Source organism: Cucurbita maxima, unplaced genomic scaffold, assembly GCF_002738345.1.
Source record: "Cucurbita maxima cultivar Rimu unplaced genomic scaffold, Cmax_1.0 Cma_Scf00026, whole genome shotgun sequence".
NCBI lineage: Eukaryota > Viridiplantae > Streptophyta > Magnoliopsida > Cucurbitales > Cucurbitaceae > Cucurbita > Cucurbita maxima.
Window position 1 is genome coordinate 1,406,482 of NW_019272042.1, and position 21,527 is coordinate 1,428,008.

A 21,527-nucleotide genomic window follows, 5' to 3' on the forward strand; every position below is an offset into this window, starting at 1 on the left:
TTTTTTTTTTTTTTTTTTGTGTCTCATGCATTCCTTAGAATTATTATCCACTTTTGATCTACTTAAAAAGTCGCCAGCTGAAAACAAACAAGAAAACAAAACCCAAAAAAGATGCAAGTTTCTGCAAATAATATTAACTTACCAGATACCACAAGACCCAATATAATGAATGCCTGCATCCACAATAAAGGAAAGAATAGTCATCAGGCAAAAAAGAACAAAAGGTATCTGTAGTGTGGAAGCTATTCAAGCACCAGGGTACTTCCGCAACATATTTTTGATCAATGAATGTTGATGGTTCATGAGATTAGTGTTATATTTGGGCTGTCTACTACGAAACGTGCCATTAGGATCCTGATACTCAACAACCAAAAAAGAGATGTTACTATCCCTCACCAATGTAGAAGATAAAGAGCACTTACCAAACGAGTCTTCGACAATTCTCCCCAACCATGCGTAACATCAGAAAGATCTTTGAGTGTGGTTCCAACATACACTAGTGCAAGGGTGATGGGCTGCAACAGAGACATTGAAAGATCAAAATTTGTAATTAAAATTAGTACCTAAAGTTGATAAATCTCCACATTTAAAAATAAAAGTCATGATTCCTTAATTCTAGCATGGAGACGTTGAATCAAGCCCAACGCAGAAGAAAAGAAATACAACGAAGAATAGTCAATTTGTAAAATTTCCACCTTTCACCAGGATGAAGAACATTGTCTACGAAGATTTTGTAGCATTCAACAATAACTATACATTGATAAACATTATGCTAGGTCCCTCCTCAATACTATATAATTATCCAAGAAGATTAAAACACGGAATATGGATATTGGGTGAGCAAGGTATCAATCTAAAAGAACAAACAGGCCTTGTGATATTTTATCAGGGAATGAGAATAACATTTAGTAATGACTGGGAGGAGTAATTATACCAAAATTGTGGCCAGTGTAATGCAAGCTAAGAGTGGGCTAGCTTTGGGTAGGAGAGAGCTAGTCCTCTCAAAAGGCTAACTGAATTGTACTTGGACCTAGCCATTTTTCTTCCTAACAGACTTCCTCTTCAGTCCTCTTAAACTACCTCCAGAATCCGATATGATATATGTCTTCATAATTAATGTACTTATCAACATGAACTAACAAGAGCCAAAGGGTTGACAACTACAATATTCATGGATTTAACAAATCATGACAGAAAAACCAATGAAGCTAAAAGTTATCACTCTTTGCAATAAAAAACTCTGTCCATGCACAACAGATGGACAGACAACTAAAATTTGAAGACAGAAATTTAATAATTTTTTCAATGAGACATGACCATACAAATGCAACAGAAATCACCAACAGTTTGTGCTTGTCCAGATAAAATACTTTGATCAACAAACAAATTATGCCAAAATTGTGATATGAAATACACAAGGCATGTATTAATTTTATAAGAACATGAGAAGAAGGTACCATCATTCCCAACCATGAAGCCAACATGTATTCCCCTAGTGAAACAGGAGTCACGGACAATAGGTAATTCAACATGTTAAATGGAAGTAAAGGGACAAGCCGGAGCAGCAATACTATCTGCAAAAGTGAAACTTTGGGTCACGGCATGTGTAGCCTATTCCTCACTGTTTCCAAGTGAGATATATACACATTGACTGAAAGTGTGAACAGGTACCATGCTCAGTCATTTCAAATAAAAATACCAGAGAAGCCAATCTAATGAAAGAAAAATAACGATTTATTTCATATCAGTCGGCTTTTTCATAGGTACTAAAATGCAAATTAACTTTTCGGCCAGTCACCAAGAAACAGTTTAACTGACCAAACATTCATACATCAACTTCCACTCATTGGAAAACACCCAGCTGCCTACTCACAATTAATTGGAATCGTATATTTAAGTTTAACAATATAAATGTACTGGAATCATCTCTTTTCTCTGGGAATGCATTTCAAAATTTAAACTACGGTTACATCTACAACTCATCAGTATACTTCCCTCGTCACGTTATGCAAGGGGAAAAACATTTTTCCATAGATACATGATATTCACAGGGAAGGGGGAAAAACTAGCGTTCATTACATCCCATGAAAGTTTTACAACTTATACAAGGCAATTTTAGTGCAATGAAAAGTATGACATAAACAAGAATTGATATTCAAGAGACAGCCAATGCTGCTCATTCACATTAAATAAAGAAGAAAATAAACTGAAAGCCACACATACAAGTTTTTATTTATTTTCCAATGAAACAGAAGAAACAAGTGATAGTTTCTTTTTTTTTTTTATTTTTTTTTTTTATAATATTTATAGGAAGAAACATGTGATTTTAAAGATTGCATAAAAGATAAGAAAGAATACGAATTTGCAGATGACAGCTTCCTCCATATGCTTATGCAAACGCCGTTTTACAAACAAATACGGTGATTGTAAACAAAATAGACAAACCTTAAATCCAGACCGATTAATAGCAATTGCAACCGAATGAAATTGCGGATAATCCTTCAGCTTGGAAACAACAAATGACTTCCCAATCTGTAAGGAGTGCCAGAAAAAAGATGATCCAACTAGCAGTATATCTGTGTCTAATAATTGCGCAATTAAAAAATACAAACGAAATAATAAACTTGCCCAATAAGAATTCAATATTGCAATACTAAAGTTCACGAAATCGATATGGATAAAAGATAATCGTAAGGGTCCAAATAGTACAGTTCGTCCAAGAAGGAAAGCAGCCCCGGCCCCAACAGTTGCACCAATGGAATCAGCAACAAAGCCCACAGGTAACCCAAATAGATAACCACCACCAAGCTGAAAGACAGACAAGGCATACCATCTAAGGTCATATAAATAAGATAACTCAGTGGCCTTCTTCCTTGCACATTATATATTTTCCAGGTATAAGAAGGATCAGTTGATGCTTACCGTTAGTATTGAAGCAGGAATTGCCAGCACTGTCAAAGGAATGTATGCAATAGACCTGACAATATACCCCCAAAAGTAAGGGACAAGGAAAGCGATGGAACAGACAATTTAAAAGCAACTTGAGTGATTCCGCAAGGGACTAAGCTACACCGACTTACAGCACAAGCGGACCCCAAGCGCCAAGATCTTGATCAACCCATAGTAAAAAGTCCTTCAGAATCTGCAACGGCGTTAAGTTTTCAAATATGTGGTCGATTCGATACAAATCATATGACATTACATTAAATTAAATATCAGAAACGAGTAATTCGTCATAAATCTTCCAGCCTCGAAAGCCAACAAATAGACTTCAAGTAGTTCATCAGTTTCACGAACTAAACACACTATAACATTGAAACACAAATACGTAAAACAATAGCAGTATTGATTTGATTAGATATTCCAGACCTCAAATGTTAAACTCAAACACAATTCAATAACAGCTGGAAATAAAAATGGATGTGCGACATCAAAAAAAAAAACATCCAAGATCAAGGAAAATTAAGAGAAATCAATGCGCAGTAGATCATCAGGGAGGAACAAGAATGCAGTAGTGAGAATTTTTGGAAACAACAATTTCATACCTTCTCGTTTGGGAGGGTGAAACAAGCAATCACTGCAGCAGCAACAAGTATAAGTAAGAAGGTAATCTTGAGGGCGGAGCGCCATGTGAAAGCCATAAAAAGCCTGCGACGCCAAGGCCGGCACTCCTCCTCCTCGTCGTTGTGATCAGAAACGGAATGCTTCAATGACAACCGAGCCCTCAATCCTCCAAGGTTCGCCAGATTTCTTGGCTAGAATTTGCCAACAAAAATGAAATGGCTAGCCAGATTCTCAATCTCAATTTCAAATCTCAATCTCCACCCATCAATGGCAAACACAACATCAACAATTACCTACTCTCTGTCTCTGTAAATTCCTCTGTAATCTCTCAACGAAGATTACAGGGAATAAGCTTTCACTTTGATCTCCAGTTTTGGCATGAAATTTGGGACCTTAATCCTTTTCTTCTCTAAATTGCTTCGTTACGTTGTTTTTGGACCGGTTGATGTGGACCACAATGGGCCACAAACCAAAGCCCAAAGTAACATCTGAATAAAATGCCTCTCGGCCCAATAGTTCGTAAAAAGCCCGGCCCATCAATATTTATTCAAATCATTTTTTAAATACTTATAAATGTTTGTTTTGGTGCATCATCTTTAAAAAAAAAAAAAAAAAAGAAATGTGTTGGAAAAAACCCTCAACGCTTTGGTTGTTGTTATTAGGGGTGTTCATATGACCTAAGAATCCGACCCACCCAGACTATTTAACCTAAATCATAAAGGTTAAGTTGAGATAAATAAAAAAAATAAAAAAATAAAAAAAATTCCATTGAGTTGAATTTTTTTAAAAGTCTAAAATTTGGGTAGGTTGATATTTTATTGGTCCGTAATCTAGCCAACCTAAAATTAGGGTTACAACTTAACGGAACCCTACTTTTAATATTATTATTAAATTTAAGAATATTTGCGTGTATAACTCTATTGTAAATGTTTGATATTTGAATTTTATAAAATTTTAATTATTAAGGTAACATGTATTGTGAATTAGTAAGATTTGTTGTTGAAACCGCACTGCTCCTTGTCTGAAGGTAAATAGCCAAAGTTGAGGCAATGGAATTGCTTTACCGACAGGTTCAAGAGCAACAAGGATGGTGCATTTCCTATTTCTCGTTTTTGCTTGACTCTCTAAAAAAGAAAAGACTGACAATCAGAAGAAAGAGCAAAAGCATTTGAATATTCGGGTCCCGAAAAAAATTGAAACCAAGAATAGACGTGTTTTTAATACTGAGTACAGCTCCCACTAAAGCAATTGAAATAATTAAACAAAAATACAACCCACTCAACCCAACCTGAAAATAGAGGTTGGGTTGTTGTAAACTCTATCGAGGTACTCGAGTCACTAACCTAACTAATCCAAAATTTCGAATTGGTCCAAAAAAAATTGCACCAATCGGTCTACATTATTTAAAAAAAGTGAAAATTGGTGCAACGATAATATGTTTATACTTATTTTCTCGTACTCAAAAGTTAATCATATAAATATAACGTGACTGAAATTGTTACTTCGAGTTTGTATTAATTTAACGTTATTATTATTATTATTATTTTCTGAAAGTACTATTTAACAAAAAAATAATAATAATAATAATAATAATAAAATAAATAAATATAATTTTAACTTAAAATATTTATTTTTTTTCAAAATAATAATAATAATAATAATGAAATTAGAGCGATAAGATTATTCTTGAGTTGTCTTCCATTTTATAGAATATTCATCCCAACTATCCAATATTTTCAGTCAAAATCAAAAGTATATATTAATATAAAATATTATATTTAAATATATGGCAAAAACAATTTTATTATTTACATTATCTTTAGATTCTTATACTTAAAAAGGGATTTTAAATTTTTGTTCATATTCTCTCCAATTTTATGTTCATTTAATTATTTATTCTCTATAAAATAAATAAATTTTCAATTATTTATAATAAAAAAAATAGCATTTTCGTTGGTGCACCAAAATAAAAAATATATATATTTTTTATTTTAACTTCCAAATTAGAAAAGTGAAAAAAGAATCTTTCCTTTTATTTATTTATTTATTTATTTATAAACGTAGATTTGTTATAAAAAGATGGATTTGAAATAACTATTAAATTAATTTTAAATAATTATTAAATTCATTTTTTAATGATATTATCTAATTATTTCATATATGATTTAAATTTTTTATTTTAAACACTAAGTAAAAAAAATTATTATTTAATTCATTTTTATTATATATATTTAAATTAATGTTGTGCTAATAGAATACAATTGTAAAATCTTTATAATAAAATAATTTTTTGTCAAATTAATACAAAATTCATAGATTTTAAATAAAATAGCTCGAATATCATTTTTCTCTTAAATATTTTTAATTTCATATTTTTTATATATCTGAAAATAAAAAAAATTATAAATTGTTACTTTAGCGCAACCCTCGTGTTTAGTTGCCAACCGTTGAGGTGATAAGCCGGAGGAAGGTGAGGATGACGTCAAGTCATCATGCCCCTTATGCCCTGGGCGACACACGTGCTACAATGGCCGGGACAAAGAGTCGTGATCCCGCGAGGGTGAGCTAACTCAAAAAACCTGTCCTCAGTTCGGATTGTAGGCTGCAACTCGCCTGCATGAAGCCGGAATCGCTAGTAATCGTCGGTCAGCCATACGGCGGTGAATTCGTTCCCGGGCCTTGTACACACCGCCCGTCACACTATGGGTAAAAGTTTAAACTATTTATTCGTCAAATATATATAAATTTAGGTATCTAAAATTAAAGTTTTTTCTGTACCCACTAAGCTTCGAAATGCTCTTATCCCACTACATTTTGTGGGTGCTTTTTTTCTTTTATTTAAATTTTTTTTTAATTTTTAATTTTTCAAAAATATTATTTAAATTATATTAATTTTTTTTAGAATAGAAGGAAACTTTAATTTTTTTTATTAATATTTTGGGAATAATTTTTACACTTGATTTGACCATACGTTTGTGTACGGACGAGGAGTGAAACTTTTTAAACTTTTATTTTGGTCCATTTTCATTTTTTTCTCCTCATTTTATTTTTAAAATTTCTATTGAATCTTTAATAAAAATTTGTAAACAAAAAGTTAATAAAATAATAATTTTTAGATTAAAACTGAAATTATGTTCCAAAAAATTTTAAATTTTATTGATTTAATAAAAATTTCGAAAATAAATGACAATTAAAGTTTTATTTTACCAAAATTATTATTAGTAAATCATTGGAATAAAGGAATTTTGAATAAAAAAATGATGGAAAGTGAAGTTTAGGCATTCTTCACAAGCATAAATACCCCAAGCTAATTTTATCGTTATATGATCGATTGATCATAGACTTAGTTAAGAAGAAAAAAAAGTTTTGAAAATTACGTTATAGAGATTGTTTTAAAGCTTAGAGTTTGGGTTTTTGTTACGAGACTCGAACCAGGGTCTCTTTACGCCTCTCTCTATCAACCTCCCGACGCTCTTAAGAAGGTAAGCTTTAATTCTCCGAAGCTATTGAAACTTCCTATTTGTTTAGGTAACATTTTCATTAATGACATTATTTATTTAATTGCTATATATATATATATATATATATATTTGAAATTAAGTTATAATACCTATTTTTCTCGTCTTAAAATTATTTTTAAAGGGTGTTTAAAAAATTAATTAAATTAAGGGTAAACTTTTGCAGGATTGGTCGGAGAGAATGAAATTTTCCCTCTCTGCGAGTTGCAAGCAAGCTGCGACGGAGTCGCCGTTAGTAAACTTTCAAGGCACAAACATACTCAATTTGAAGCCTTTTTTCCGGCGAAAAGATAAATTAGTGTTCGTAATGGGAGCGACCGGCACCGGGAAATCCCGGTTGGCAATTGAGTTAGCCAATCGTTTTCCAGCTGAGATTATAAACTCCGACAAGATCCAAATTTACAAAGGACTTGAAATCCTCACCAATAAGGTCACTGAGAAAGAATGTTGTGGGGTCCCACATCACCTCCTTGGAATTGTTGATCCAAACTCCAACTTCACTGCCACAGACTTTTGCCGCCATGCCTCGTTGGCTATCAACTCTATCGTCGGAAAACACCGCCTCCCCATTATTGCTGGTGGCTCCAACTCCTTCATCGAATCTCTCGTTGACGGTGAGGCTGAGTTTCGTTACCGGTATGACTGTTGCTTCCTATGGGTCGATGTATCGTTACCGGTTCTTCACTCATTCGTGTCAGACCGTGTCGATCGGATGTTGGACAATGGGTTAGTTAACGAAGTACGGAATTTGTTTGACCCAAAAGGGAATGATTACACGCGTGGGATTCGACGCGCCATTGGAGTGCCTGAACTCGACGCATTTCTACGTGCCGAGATGGATTCGGCCACCGATAACAAAGCCCGGTCACAGATTCTTCAGGCGGCGATTTTGAAAATTAAAGAAAATTCAATAAAATTGGCACTCCGACAACGACAGAAGATTCACCACCTCCAAAGCAAATGGGGATGGAATCTCCACCGTATCGACGCCACCGAAGTCTTCTTACAGCACGGTGGTGGAGAATATTCCGAACATGCTTGGGAGGCGCTCGTGGCGGAGCCGAGCTCCATAATCGTAGACCAATTCCTCTGTGAAAATAGTTGTTCCTTAGCCGCCAAAATCCCAATGGCGGTCGTTGCCGGCGCCACTCGGTGAATCTTCTAAAAAGTAAACTCGTCCAGATGATGACACGTGGCAACGACAAGACGACTTTGATGGATTTTTATCGTTAGTTTAGTATTATTATTAATAGTTAAATAAATTAAATGACAGAGCATCTGCAAGTGCGCCCTACTCTCTGTAATTTTTCCCACGTGCATGATAATTGTATGTCCACGTGTCTTGATGGGTATGAACGATTGGAATAATATATATATATATATATATATATATATTTTTTTTTTTTTTTTTTTGCTCATTTGGTGATTTTCTTTTGCAAATATTGTAATTAAATGATAAAAATATTGGATTTTTAAATGTAATGTATTCAATAAGTACGTGAATCGACTATTAATTTTTTAATTGACTTTAAATATCAAATATTGACTATCGAGTGTTCAGATGACACAAGAGCCCCACTAATCTAGACTAATCAACTCAAACCATACAAATTGGGTTGGGTTAAAAAAAAAAAATCGATTCGTGGATTGACATTTTCTTGGTTGAGTCAACTCGACCATAAAGTCAAAAGTCAACTCCACCCAATTCTACCTTACTTGTAGAGTCAACAACTAACCCATCTGAATTTCCAGTAAATCTAAAAGATTTCTCAATTTCTAAATTAATTTATTATTATTATTATTATTTAGTAGCCAGGTAAGGTTAAAAGGTATTCCAAAGTCTTGATTCCATCTTAATAACGAGCAAATGAAGGATTATGATATAATAATAATTAGTCACATAACGAACATATATTATATTTTATAATATGGTATTTTATACACACATCATAAATTGGTAACCGCACAACCATATTGCTTGAAAGTGTTAACCCACTCATTACTTAGTTATTATTATTATTATTATTTAATTATATAGTTACTGGGTATATTTTATCTTATCAAGATAAGAAAATTCTGTCACGTTGGAAATAAGAATATACAGCTCTTTATTACACCCACTGGCCTTTCCATTTTCAGAATTTTGGTATTATTTTAGTCAATATTCCCCCCTTCCAAATTTAAAATTATTTATTTATATTCTGCCTTTTATTTATGGAAATTAAATATTGTTCTTTTTTTAATGCCTCTTCCCTTCAACAGATACTAGAATTTTCTTTCCGACCATTTTTATTTTAATTGGTTTATTTTTAATTTATTGGTCTAGAAAAATCAATAAAATTTATTTTTATTGATTTGCATGATTTTGGAAAGAATAATTTTATTTAATTAATTTTGATTTTTTTTTTTTTTAAGAACAAAGAAACAAAAAAAAAATTTGTTATCAAATATCTCTATTTATAAAAATGAAAAACTAAAATAGGATTCTAAGGGACATATATGTAGTTTACCCTAAAAATGGAAATAATTAAAATCCAGCGTAAATTTGGGATTGTGGGCCGTGATTTTGTGTATTGCGGCCCATAATGCAGTTTCCATTTTGGCCCATTATAAGATTAGCCCATCTACACGGTCCAGTTTGTAAAACTTTGAAGACGGAAGGGGCAGTGTGGTCATTCGCTCTTTTTTGGGATAACAAGACAAATAACAAAATTTAAATGTGAATTTTGACAAATAGCAAAATGTCTTTGTTAATAGAAAAAATGACCCATCGATATATTTAATTATTAATTCAAATCTACAAAATGACTAAAATACCCTTTGACAAAATTGTTGTCCTAAAATCGATGTATTAGATGGTCGTGTTATTTGTATCTACAATGTGGCTTGAGAATTATAGGTCAATGAGACATATTCAAAAGGAAAGAAGGTAGCACTAGGAGAACAGGAAATAATAGCGGAGTCAATATCTTGTTTGACCTAAAGTCAAAGACACTCGGGACTTTCACTCACTTGAACCTAACTCTTGTTATGTCTCGAAAATGCTTCAATCATCCTCTGTCACCATATATGCTTCCTTTTAGACAAAGTTAACGACCACTCACAATATTAATGAAATGACAAAAATGCCACTCATGAATGTTTAGGAATGAAACAGGAAACCAAAGACTTGATTCATAGAAAATCGATCCACTGCCTCGTTTTCACTACTGTTCCTCCAGCCACTCGTATTGTATCTCATCCAATCAACATAAACACGATCAACCCGACATTTTCACATTCGGGTCCGTGCAATCCGTCTCCGTTCACTGATTTAATATTTTTTTTATTTTTTTTTATTTTTTATTTTTTGTTGGGTGCTTTCATAGCTGGATCAGTTGCCAAAAGTACCCTCATGATACTGTTCTTGAACAATCTTAGGCAGTTTTTTGGAGTTTTGTGAAATTTTCCCATATTTTTTGTTTTTATTTTTATTTTTAACAAGAGATATTACAGAGAGGGTAAAGCCAATTTCAATAATTCACCGTCTTTTTTAACCATTTATTATCCGTATCCGTTTGATGAAAAATCCCCTAAGGTAGGCTTCATTTAATATTACGGTAGACCCGTCTTATTTTTGTCCACGTCATTACCTCGATGCTGATCCCGGCTTATTATCTGCCCACGTGTAAGCCTTTATATGGAGCCGTACCGTTCACTGTCCCTATTGGTTAGCGTTTCCAGAACCGCCACGATCCCAACGACGTGGCTTCACCGTTCCCTTCGGTAACCCACCACACAACTACATATAAAAGAAAAAGTAAAAAATATATATAATAAATAAAAATATGAGTGTGCACATATACCCATCTCTTAAAATTTGAATAATAACTAAGACTAAACAATTTAATTTAATTAGTTTTAATATTCTCATCACACCGTTCCGATCCGCACAAAAATTGATCCAACACTCGAGGTACTTTCTCTAACTTCTTGGCTTGTGAGCAAAGAAGAGTATACATGGGACTCGAGTCAGAGATATATATATATATATATATATATAACCTGGTCTCTAACCGGTATGGTCTAGAGATTGGCTGAGCACTTAGATGCCTTCCCCAACTTCTTGGGTTGTTTGTTTTGACACGTTACGTATATTGTCATCAATTTTATTGTTTTAAAACGTGTTTGTTAGAAAGAGGTTTCCACATACTCATAACAAATGTTTATTTCCTCTCTCCAACCGATGTAAGACCTAACAATTCACCCCCTAGGGTCCCAATGTCATCGCTGGCACACCGTCCGTAACTTGGCTATGATACTATTTGTAACAACTTAAGCCCACCACTAATAGATATTGTCTGCTTTGACCCATTACGTATTAAAATGTGTCTACTAGGGAGATATTTTGTAAAATCTCACATTGGTTTGAGAGGTGAACGAAACATTCCTTATGAAGATATAAAAACCTCTTCTTAATAGACACGTTTTAGAACTGTGAAGCTAACAACGATGAGCTTGAATTGTTCTAAGGCGCAAGGTAATTAAGAGAGCCATTTCTTTTAAGGCGAACGTCTTATTCTAAAAGATGTATTTTATGTCAACTTTTAAAAAGTATAGTTAAATATACATGAGTATTTTCGAGAAAGGGCACGTTCTTTTCCTACCAAAAAGAAAGTCAATTTAGTATCTAATTTATTAAAATTTTTCAATTTATTTTCTTATTTTTTAAATAATATTGAAATTGATTGATTTGAATTTAAATGACACAAAAATTATGAAATTATTAGAGAATTAGATGTAAACTAATTTTAACATTTTCAACCTAAAATAATTTAAATTGAAAAACCTTTTAAATAATAAATGCTAGATTAAAAATCTCAATACGTTGTCAACAAAATAAGGTCGGGTGTCAACAAAATTATAACTCTATTAAATAAACTATAAAAATAGCTTAAATTCAATAATTACGTGTAAAATAGATATGTTTACGTGGAGAGACGAGAACAAAGAAGCCTTCCTCATCCCTTTATTTCAATTTCTATTATGACTAAATTTTCTATTTATTTTTATTTGAGCTTAATTTTTTTTCTAAAAAAAAATATTAATTTTAAAAAATAATTGATAATTTATAAATAAGCTGAGTTTTGATATATATATATATATATATGTGTGTGTGTGTGTGTGTATATATTTTAAACAATAAAAAAAAAATTGGATATATATTTGGAAGGAAAAGGAAAAAAGGACTGACATCTATTCCATCTATCGAGACCAAACGAAATAAGCAAAGTACAGCCGCTACCAGAAAATCAACCATCCCGGAACTGGTCCGCCGGGAAGCGCAGAGAAGAGAGAGAGAGAGAGCGGGAGAGATATTACGGTGCTGGTACAGAGAGAAGAAAGGAGGAAGAAGGAGAATCAGTATAGGATTAACGATGCATTTCTTAAATGCGGTGATGTTGACTCGAATGCTCACTCGGAATCCGGGTCTTGAATCGGAAGCCGGCGAAATTCCATTCGGATCGTTGTTGTGGATCACCTACGCCGGGATCTCTTGTGTCCTTGTTCTATTCGCCGGTATTATGTCTGGTTTGACCCTTGGCCTTATGTCTCTCGGCCTTGTCGACCTCGAAATTCTTCAACGCAGTGGCACCACCGAGGAGAAGAAACAAGCTGGTTAGGTTTCAATTTGTGGTTCTGATTCTTCGACTGCCTATTCCACTGCGATTCTGTTCGATTCTTAGTGAAAAGAAATTTAAGACATATGCGTGTCTGTGTGTGTGTTTGTATGGAGTGGATTCATGCGTGTTCTAGTAGCTTGCATCGTTTTGTTGCTTACAATTACAATTGTGTGCTATTTTAACTTGTTACGAATTGTGATTGTTTACTTTCAGCGGCTATACTACCAGTGGTTCAAAAGCAGCACCAGCTTCTTGTTACATTGCTATTATGTAATGCCGTTGCAATGGAGGTAATTGAATTGATTGGATCCTGAACTCTTTTTGATAGTGAATACAAAACAGGAACGTTCTCCATTTCTTTTGAAATGAGGTTGAACTTTAGGTGGAGAAACACGTATTCGAAATTTTGGGATTTATATATATGAGATTTTTTTCATATTTAGATTTGTCAGTCAAATGTTTCTCCTCAATGTATTCGTTGTTGGTATAGCTTTTTTACTGTTTTCGCATTTGCTATCTGCAGGCACTTCCTATATACTTGGATAAACTTTTTAATCAGTATCTTGCTATTATTCTCTCTGTGACATTTGTATTGGCATTTGGAGAGGTATGATTCTTTCTCCTTCTATAAATTGTCCTGGTTTTCCCTTAAACTCGATTCCTGTATATGGATAATTTATGCTGTTTTGTTTGGAATGTTTTCTGTTATTGCTAGGTTATACCACAAGCGATATGCACCCGGTATGGACTTGCTGTCGGTGCCAATTTTGTGTGTCTTGTACGAGTTTTGATGGTTATTTGCTACCCAATTGCATATCCCATCGGGAAGGTAATTTTCTAAACATGCTGTTAGTTTGACCACGCTTTTAGCATGTGAGCTACGTAAATTGAGTTAATTACAACAGAATGACTGTATAGTCTTTATCATTACAAGGATTCTTTAAAAAATGAAAAATTGCCATCGAAAAATTGGATAATTCTCATAAAAAAGGTAGGTGCATGCTCAAGTAGTCCATAGCATCTTTAAGAGCATGACTGAAAAGCCATGACTGGTTGCTTTTTCATCTTTGCTTGTTTTGTACGATATCGATGCCGGTCCTTAAGGATATTGAAAAGTTGAGCTGTAGTCACTGAAATTGGGATCCTGGACAATTCTTGTAGACTTATCACAAAGTATTGCAAGCCATCGGCTTCTGGTGGGTATGCCTTGGTTTTAGCTAATTCTTTTAAAATTTACATGCTTGCTAAACTAAGTATGCAGGCTTCTTATTGCTGTATGTATTGATTTCAAGTTATTTAAGTTTTTTATAGCACCATTTCAAATTTGTTTTCCTTCCTCGTTTTTCTTGCGTTGTGGGTCATTGAGGCCATATGGAGGCATTTATATTATTGAAATGAACTAAGGTTGTCAGAGAAAAGTGTTGTCTTTTGAGTTGCTGTTTCACAAATGTTGGCTGCCGTTCCTTTGGTCCTCTCTTTCATTTATGTTGACTCGTAAAGTCAATGAAAATTCTCTTACACTACAGGTTCTTGATTGCTTGCTGGGGCACAATGAGGCATTGTTTAGGCGTGCTCAATTGAAAGCTCTTGTCTCCATCCACAGTCTGGAGGTATGTAACAAAATTTGCTGTAAAACTCTTTAAATTCCGATAATTTTTTTCCCTTTTAAATCTCTCTACTTGTGCATAGGCGGGAAAGGGTGGTGAACTCACCCATGATGAAACAACAATCATTAGTGGAGCTTTAGATTTGACTGAAAAGGTAATTGCTGCAATGTCGTCGACTAGCTGTCTGACTTTCACTTCTGTTGGATTGTTTCTTTAGGTCCTGCCTTCTAGTTTCAAACTATTATGTATTTTAAATATGGTATTTTTTCTTATCGAATTTGAACAGACAGCTGAGGAGGCCATGACACCTATTGAATCAACTTTTTCCTTGGACGTAAATTCAAAATTGGACTGGTAAGGCTTCTCTCATGTTTCTGACAGTCACCTTTTGAAATTAGCTGTTACCATGGTCATTATAATATTAAATAATCACAGTATCAGCTATCTGCTCTCAGTTCGTTCAAAGTATACGAGGATAGTTGGTAGTATTTGAGTTTAATGACCCTGTCAGAATAAATATTTGTGATACTATGGATGGTTGCTTGGTTAAATATGTTTCTTAGTTCTTGTTTCTTGCTGATTTTCCAGTAATTTCAAAGGAGCATGTTCGTTAATATCTATATGTGATGTGAATTCTTATTTCCACCTTTTATGATAAACGTGTTCTTGGAATGAGTTTCTGCTCCTTTAAAGATACTTTAGGAAGTAATTTGCCAAGTTTTTACTTGTGTGCAATGTCAGGGAAGCAATGGGAAAAATTCTTGCTCGTGGTCATAGTCGAGTTCCTGTCTACGCTGGGAATCCAAAGAATATTATAGGGCTTCTCCTGGTGGGTATTGCAATAATCTTCCATTAAAAAATTTCCTCAGTTTAGGTATCCCTTGATTTTTTTTACTGCCTAGATTTCTTCATTTTTTACTCTGACTTTACCTGCGTGGAATCAGGTGAAAAGCCTTTTAACAGTGCGACCTGAAACAGAGACCCCAGTCAGTGCCGTTTCTATTCGGAGGATTCCCAGGTGTGTGCTATTCTGCCGCTTTCCTGCGCTGCCCCCTGCCCCAATTCTCCATAAGCATTTTTTAATTGCTACTTATTACTTATTTATATTCTTATGAATGGCAGGGTTCCTTCCGACATGCCTCTTTATGATATATTGAACGAATTTCAGAAAGGGAGTAGTCACATGGCTGCTGTTGTGAAGGTAAAAGGGAAAAACAAGGCTCTTCCTCCTACATTGGTTGGAGAAGAATCTGAGGAAAATAAACTCTCAGGCATGGATTCCCAACTGACAACTCCTTTACTACGTAAGCATGACGAGAATTCAGATAGTGTAGTTCTCGATATCGATAGAACTTCCAAGACTTCTGGTATGAGTAGGCAACCTTCTTACCGACGCAATGATGCTTCTTCTATAAATGGGGTGAGCCATTTATCAGAGGATATAGAAGATGGTGAAGTAATTGGTATCATCACCCTTGAAGATGTATTTGAAGAACTTTTGCAGGTAAATCTTCTCCCCTTCTCTTTGGGTCATAACGTTACCTATAATTTCAACCTATGCTGTAACATATCTTGATTGATGCAGGAGGAGATTGTTGACGAAACAGATGAGTATGTTGATGTTCACAAAAGGTATTGTGCAGTTGATGCTTATAATTCGTTCTTTTGAACTTTTCAACGCCACATGTTAAAGTTGTTTTTTATTTGTTTCAATAATACTTTTTGCAGAATTCGTGTTGCTGCAGCTGCGGCTGCTTCCTCTATGGCAAGAGCTCCATCAATTAGGAGATTAACCGCTCAGAAGGTAGCAGTGTTTGTTTCATTTACACAATCCACAAATATCATGTTCTCTTCAATTATGAAGATGAAAGTCATGGTATCCTTTTACAAGTAGTGTGAGATCCCCATCTGCAGATATCATGTTCTCTTCAATTGTTCTCTTTCACACAAGGGGAGGAGAATAAAACATTCTTTGTAAGGGTGTGAAAATCTTTACCTAGCATACACGTTTTAAAAACCTTGAGGGAAAACCTAAAAAGGAAAACTCAAAGAAGACAATATCTACTAACAGTGGGCTTGGGTTGTTATAAATGGTTTCAGAGTCAAACACACTGGCGATGTGCCAGCGAGAAGACTGAGCCCCGAAGAGAGGTGGACATGAGGCGGTGTGTCAGCAAGGACGCTGGCCCAAGGGGGTGGATTGGGGGGTCCCACATTGATTGGAGGAGAGAATGAGTGCCGGCGAGAACGCTGGGCCTCAAGGGGGGTGGATTGTGAGATCTCACATTGGTTGAGGAGTAGATGAAACATTCTTTGTAAAGGTGTGGAAACTTCTCCCTAGCATATGGGTTTTAAAAACTTTGAGGGGAAACCCGAAAGGAAAAGCCTAAAGGGGACAATATCTGCTTGTTCTTTTAGTCAAAGAAATTACTCGAGGCCGATCGATTCGATCAGGAGTAATCCTAGAATACGCTCCCCATAAAAGAAACAGAAAATCTAACTCGCTCAAAATTCCCTGATAAGTTTCTTACATGATACATTTATGAGAATTTGAGTACACAACCTAGAGCAGAACAGCAAGCTGTAAATGAACCCTAATGAAATTATTGGTCCAGGGAAGTTGCTGGCTAATGCTTGACACCATAGAAAGGTTTTATAGTTCGAGGGCTTACTGGATCATAGTTTATATTATTCAATGCTAATAATTTATGTTTGCTTTGTAATTTCCCAGGGAGCTCAAACTAAACAGGTCCAAACATCGAAGAAGTCTACCGAGGAGGAATCAAATCCTGCGAAATCTCCAGGAACCAAGTCTTGAAAGTGTTGGAACAGTCAAAAGTTGAGAGCCAAGTTCCAAATTTCAGGCCACAACACTTCCTTCCATGGCAATAAATGTGCAGGTAAACTAAATCCTAAAACTTAAGGCCTTCATTGTATGTATAATTTCAAAATTTTAGACCATTTATTAAGACTGATACTGTTATATGTTGGGATCCCCAAATTTTGACCCCGCTATATTGCGCCCTTATTTCAACTTTAAAAAAAAAAAAAAGAAGTATATATTTTTTTTTTGGGTACAAAATCAGGTATATGTGTTGTTGTGCATTTTATTTTGTTATTTAAGGCTTTTAGATTATGAACATCATCACCTCTAAGGCGGTAAAAAAATATATATTTAATTTTCATCCCTAATAGAGATGTTCACATGGCGGAGTTGGGAAGCCTTTCCTGTCCCTTATCTCCGCTACCTTTTTTATTTGAATAATTTGTGGGGATTGGATATTTTGTAGGTAATTTTTGTTCGTTTATTATTCTTTTGATTTTTTTTTTTTAAAGTTTTCATTTTTCAATATTAGTATTTATTAAAAAATGGTTTAAAAAACCTTAATAAATCAATATATTTTAGCAAACATATATATAATATTCTTCCAACCTATTTCTTAAAATTTAAATTATACTACTGCAACATAGTTTTGTTTTAAAGAATTTATAACATAATTTTTTATTTAAATATTATTTTAGAATCTCAAAATTAGCCATTATTTTAAAAAATAGCCAAAAAAAAAAAAAAAAAAAACATATATACATGTATGTATTGAAACTATATTTATATTAAGTGGGATGGGGAATATAATCCCGTTCCCAATTCCATTTATTTATTGAAGAAAAAATGTTTTCATTTACTCCTCAATTTCTGTTTTTTTGTCTTATGGGTAAAGTAGACATCTCTAATTTCTACTTCAATTTTATTACTTAGTTATAAAATGCTTTAAACTCGTTGTTCACAATTACATTACATAGTGTGCTTGATTGATGAACATTATTTAGACATGTCGGTGATTTATTAAACCTATTTCTTTCTTCAAGCAATCATATATGAATTGGCTTTACAATTTCATTACCATTTGTCTGATTCAGCCTAAGTTTTGACATACCCACATGAAACTTGTCTCCCTACCTGCCTAATCATCATGCGCATACATATATATATATATATAATCTCTTATTCTGCTCAACACCAAAAATTATAGTAGGTAGTTGTCCTAACGGGGCTGTCCCTAAAGACCAAAATGTAACTACCAAAATCCATCCGATAAGGGTGTGTAAACCTCTCCATAACATAGGGGTTTTAAAACTTTGAAGAAAAGAAAATCGAAAAGGGTGTGGAAACTTCTCCCTAACATTGGGGTTTTAAAGCCCGAAAAAGGTGTGGAAACATCTCCCTAACATGGAGTTAGCTTGTATTACAAAATCTATCTACCCTCTTCTCAAAACCTAGGTAGCTGCACAACTAACTCACATAATTAGGGTTTAAAACTCACATAATTAGGGTATGAGAGGAATGTTTAGGTTAGATAAAGCAAGAGTACATACAGAATCATTGAGATGGTTGTTGGAAGGACAACACATATATATATATCTAAAAGGATTGCATTGGAATGAGGTGTGTGGAGAATTACATTGTGTTGCTATGTAAAAGAAGAAGAGAGAAAGAAAGAAGTAGAAGAAGAAGAAGTGGTTGGGGTATGAGGATGAGAGTAGTTATGGCGATGCCGACATAGAAGCATGGAGATGCAAACCCTGATGATGTACAGCTTCCCTTTCTGCTGTCTTGCCGTTTCTTTCCACTTTGCAAATCTCTTTCCCATCATAATTTATCACTCCCTTTTCCCCTTCTATTTTCCCAACAACCCAATTGCCCCCCATTTTATACATAATTCCTCTCTCTCTCTCTCTCTCTCTCTCTCTCTCTCTCTCTCTCTCTCTCTCTCTCTCTCTCTCTCTCTCTCTCTCTCTCTCTCTCTCTCTCTCTCTCTCTCTCTCTCTCTCTCTCTCTCTCTCTCTCTCTCTCTCTCTCTCTCTCTCTCTCTCTCTCTCTCTCTCTCTCTCTCTCTCTCTCTCTCTCTCTCTCTCTCTCTCTCTCTCTCTCTCTCTCTCTCTCTCTCTCTCTCTCTCTCTCTCTCTCTCTCTCTCTCTCTCTCTCTCTCTCTCTCTCTCTCTCTCTCTCTCTCTCTCTCTCTCTCTCTCTCTCTCTCTCTCTCTCTCTCTCTCTCTCTCTCTCTCTCTCTCTCTCTCTCTCTCTCTCTCTCTCTCTCTCTCTCTCTCTCTCTCTCTCTCTCTCTCTCTCTCTCTCTCTCTCTCTCTCTCTCTCTCTCTCTCTCTCTCTCTCTCTCTCTCTCTCTCTCTCTCTCTCTCTCTCTCTCTCTCTCTCTCTCTCTCTCTCTCTCTCTCTCTCTCTCTCTCTCTCTCTCTCTCTCTCTCTCTCTCTCTCTCTCTCTCTCTCTCTCTCTCTCTCTCTCTCTCTCTCTCTCTCTCTCTCTCTCTCTCTCTCTCTCTCTCTCTCTCTCTCTCTCTCTCTCTCTCTCTCTCTCTCTCTCTCTCTCTCTCTCTCTCTCTCTCTCTCTCTCTCTCTCTCTCTCTCTCTCTCTCTCTCTCTCTCTCTCTCTCTCTCTCTCTCTCTCTCTCTCTCTCTCTCTCTCTCTCTCTCTCTCTCTCTCTCTCTCTCTCTCTCTCTCTCTCTCTCTCTCTCTCTCTCTCTCTCTCTCTCTCTCTCTCTCTCTCTCTCTCTCTCTCTCTCTCTCTCTCTCTCTCTCTCTCTCTCCCTATCTCTCTCTCCCTCTCTCTCTCTCCCTCTCTCTCTCTCTCTCTCTCTCTCTATATATATATATATATATATATCTCCCTCTCTCTCTCTTGGTTATGATTTTCCTAAGTTTTTTGGTTTTGGAGGTGAGTGTTAGGTGTAGGGTATAACATTTTGTGCAACTTCACGTGGCATTTCCTTCTCTTTCTCTCTCTAAAAGTTCAACCTAAACTTCATTTTCAGATAAACCTTGCCTGCCATTAACAAAGTACATATAAAACTCCAACCTTATCTGTTTATCTCCAAACCTTTTTCCTTAACCCTACCATTTTCCTTATCTTCCAAGACTTTGCCTTTCTTCTCCAACCTGCCCCACCCGAGCCACCGGTACCAAAATTTTACGTTCTAACTTTTTGTATATATCGTAAGTTTGATTTGGATTTTTTTGGGTCGAGTTTCGTATATGTTAGCTTTTAGGTTCGTGTCTATCGTGGTCTACTTTATTGCTTTTAAAGATTCAAACTTGAAAGAGATGAGGATTTATGCAACGTAGTGTCACAATTGCACTCTGTTGAGACTCGTAACGCGATTTTATGGTACATACTCTCGTCCTCGAGTAAATCAGCTAACTAAAAATTGAGTCACTGATGGCACGAACGATGTATGCTCAAGCCTTCAACCCTGTTCTTAAGAAAATGTTTTAGAAAATAGAGTCAGATAAAGTTTTAGAAAAACTTTTGGAAATCAATTTAAGAAAGTAATGTTATAGGTTAGCAAGTAGCAAGCAACAACGATATCAAGTGTATAACCCGGGATAGGAAGAATTGACAACTAGTAGCATCTTCTATAATATATCTTGGGTGTTTTAGCCTTAATAGGTATAAGTATGATTTTGACGAATGAAATAATAAAGAATAGGCTAAATAGGGTATGGAACGGGCATGTGACCACAGTTAATAAGTCATGGTTGGACACGCATAATTGTGACATGTGGCTCCTGCAAAATGAATAAAAGGAAGCTAGCGAGTGTAACAACCCAAGCCCACTGTTAGTAAATATTGTCTGTTTTGGTCCGTTACATATCGCCATCAGCCTCATAGTTTTAATACGCGTCTACTAAGGGAAGGTTTCCATACCCTTATAAGGAATGATTCGTTCCCTTCTCCAACCCATGTGGGATCTCAATCAATCCTTTGGGGGTCATGGTATCTGACTTTGATACCATTTGTAACAACCCAATCCTACCACTAGCAGATATTGTCAACCTCACATCTTAAAACGAGTTTACTGGGGAGAGATTTTCACACTGTTATAAGAAATTATTCGTTCTCCTCTCCAATCAATGTGGGATCTCACATCGAGAAAGCTCGATGCCAACACTTCGATCGTAGCTTACACTCTTTATATCAATTTTACATAAACTCAACAAACGAAACTCGTAGGAAGATGCATACACACTAAACTTTGTCGCTCGTCTTTCCTCTTCGATCGGCTCGTACTTTCTTTTACACTTTTTAAATTAACTTTACAAAAAAAAAAAAAAAAAAAAAAAAAAAAAAAAAAAAAAAAAAAAAAAAAAAAAAAAAAAAAA

The 21,527-nt window shown here is 35.0% G+C and overlaps 3 protein-coding genes across 5 annotated transcripts in view; 2 read left to right on the top strand and 1 right to left on the bottom strand.

Annotated features, from left to right (window-relative positions):
- LOC111499017 (TVP38/TMEM64 family membrane protein slr0305-like) overlaps nucleotides 1–3,943 on the bottom strand; it is a 5,197-nt gene extending 1,254 nt beyond the window's left edge. Inside the window, exons 1-8 of the mRNA XM_023150453.1 lie at nucleotides 3,546–3,943; nucleotides 3,081–3,142; nucleotides 2,923–2,977; nucleotides 2,710–2,808; nucleotides 2,446–2,532; nucleotides 1,458–1,574; nucleotides 423–515; nucleotides 143–173 (exon numbers count right to left, since the gene is read on the bottom strand). Of these exons, the coding sequence (XP_023006221.1) occupies nucleotides 143–173; nucleotides 423–515; nucleotides 1,458–1,574; nucleotides 2,446–2,532; nucleotides 2,710–2,808; nucleotides 2,923–2,977; nucleotides 3,081–3,142; nucleotides 3,546–3,641 (640 nt within the window). The 5' untranslated portion in view covers nucleotides 3,642–3,943. The remainder of the gene's footprint in view (nucleotides 1–142; nucleotides 174–422; nucleotides 516–1,457; nucleotides 1,575–2,445; nucleotides 2,533–2,709; nucleotides 2,809–2,922; nucleotides 2,978–3,080; nucleotides 3,143–3,545) is intronic.
- LOC111499012 (DUF21 domain-containing protein At4g14240-like) overlaps nucleotides 1–17,454 on the top strand; it is a 23,734-nt gene extending 6,280 nt beyond the window's left edge. Inside the window, exons 2-14 of one of the 3 annotated variants that reach the window (XM_023150449.1) lie at nucleotides 12,415–12,740; nucleotides 12,959–13,035; nucleotides 13,269–13,352; nucleotides 13,461–13,574; nucleotides 14,272–14,355; nucleotides 14,435–14,506; nucleotides 14,639–14,706; nucleotides 15,094–15,181; nucleotides 15,297–15,370; nucleotides 15,475–15,856; nucleotides 15,938–15,984; nucleotides 16,081–16,156; nucleotides 17,084–17,454. In XM_023150449.1, coding sequence (XP_023006217.1) covers nucleotides 12,500–12,740; nucleotides 12,959–13,035; nucleotides 13,269–13,352; nucleotides 13,461–13,574; nucleotides 14,272–14,355; nucleotides 14,435–14,506; nucleotides 14,639–14,706; nucleotides 15,094–15,181; nucleotides 15,297–15,370; nucleotides 15,475–15,856; nucleotides 15,938–15,984; nucleotides 16,081–16,156; nucleotides 17,084–17,170 — 1,494 coding nt within the window. In that variant the 5' untranslated portion in view covers nucleotides 12,415–12,499 and the 3' untranslated portion in view covers nucleotides 17,171–17,454. Of the gene's footprint in view, nucleotides 1–12,292; nucleotides 12,741–12,958; nucleotides 13,036–13,268; nucleotides 13,353–13,460; nucleotides 13,575–14,271; nucleotides 14,356–14,434; nucleotides 14,507–14,638; nucleotides 14,707–15,093; nucleotides 15,182–15,296; nucleotides 15,371–15,474; nucleotides 15,857–15,937; nucleotides 15,985–16,080; nucleotides 16,157–17,083 lie in introns of those variants that run through there. The other 2 variants (XM_023150447.1, XM_023150448.1) reach the window with 2 other exon arrangements.
- LOC111499016 (adenylate isopentenyltransferase 5, chloroplastic-like) lies at nucleotides 6,888–8,429 on the top strand. Its single transcript, XM_023150452.1, has 2 exons — nucleotides 6,888–7,046; nucleotides 7,249–8,429. Exon 2 carries the CDS (start codon nucleotides 7,264–7,266, stop codon nucleotides 8,236–8,238), a length of 975 nt encoding a protein of 324 aa, XP_023006220.1. The 5' UTR covers nucleotides 6,888–7,046; nucleotides 7,249–7,263; the 3' UTR covers nucleotides 8,239–8,429.
- Nucleotides 17,455–21,527: the final 4,073 nt, after the last annotated feature.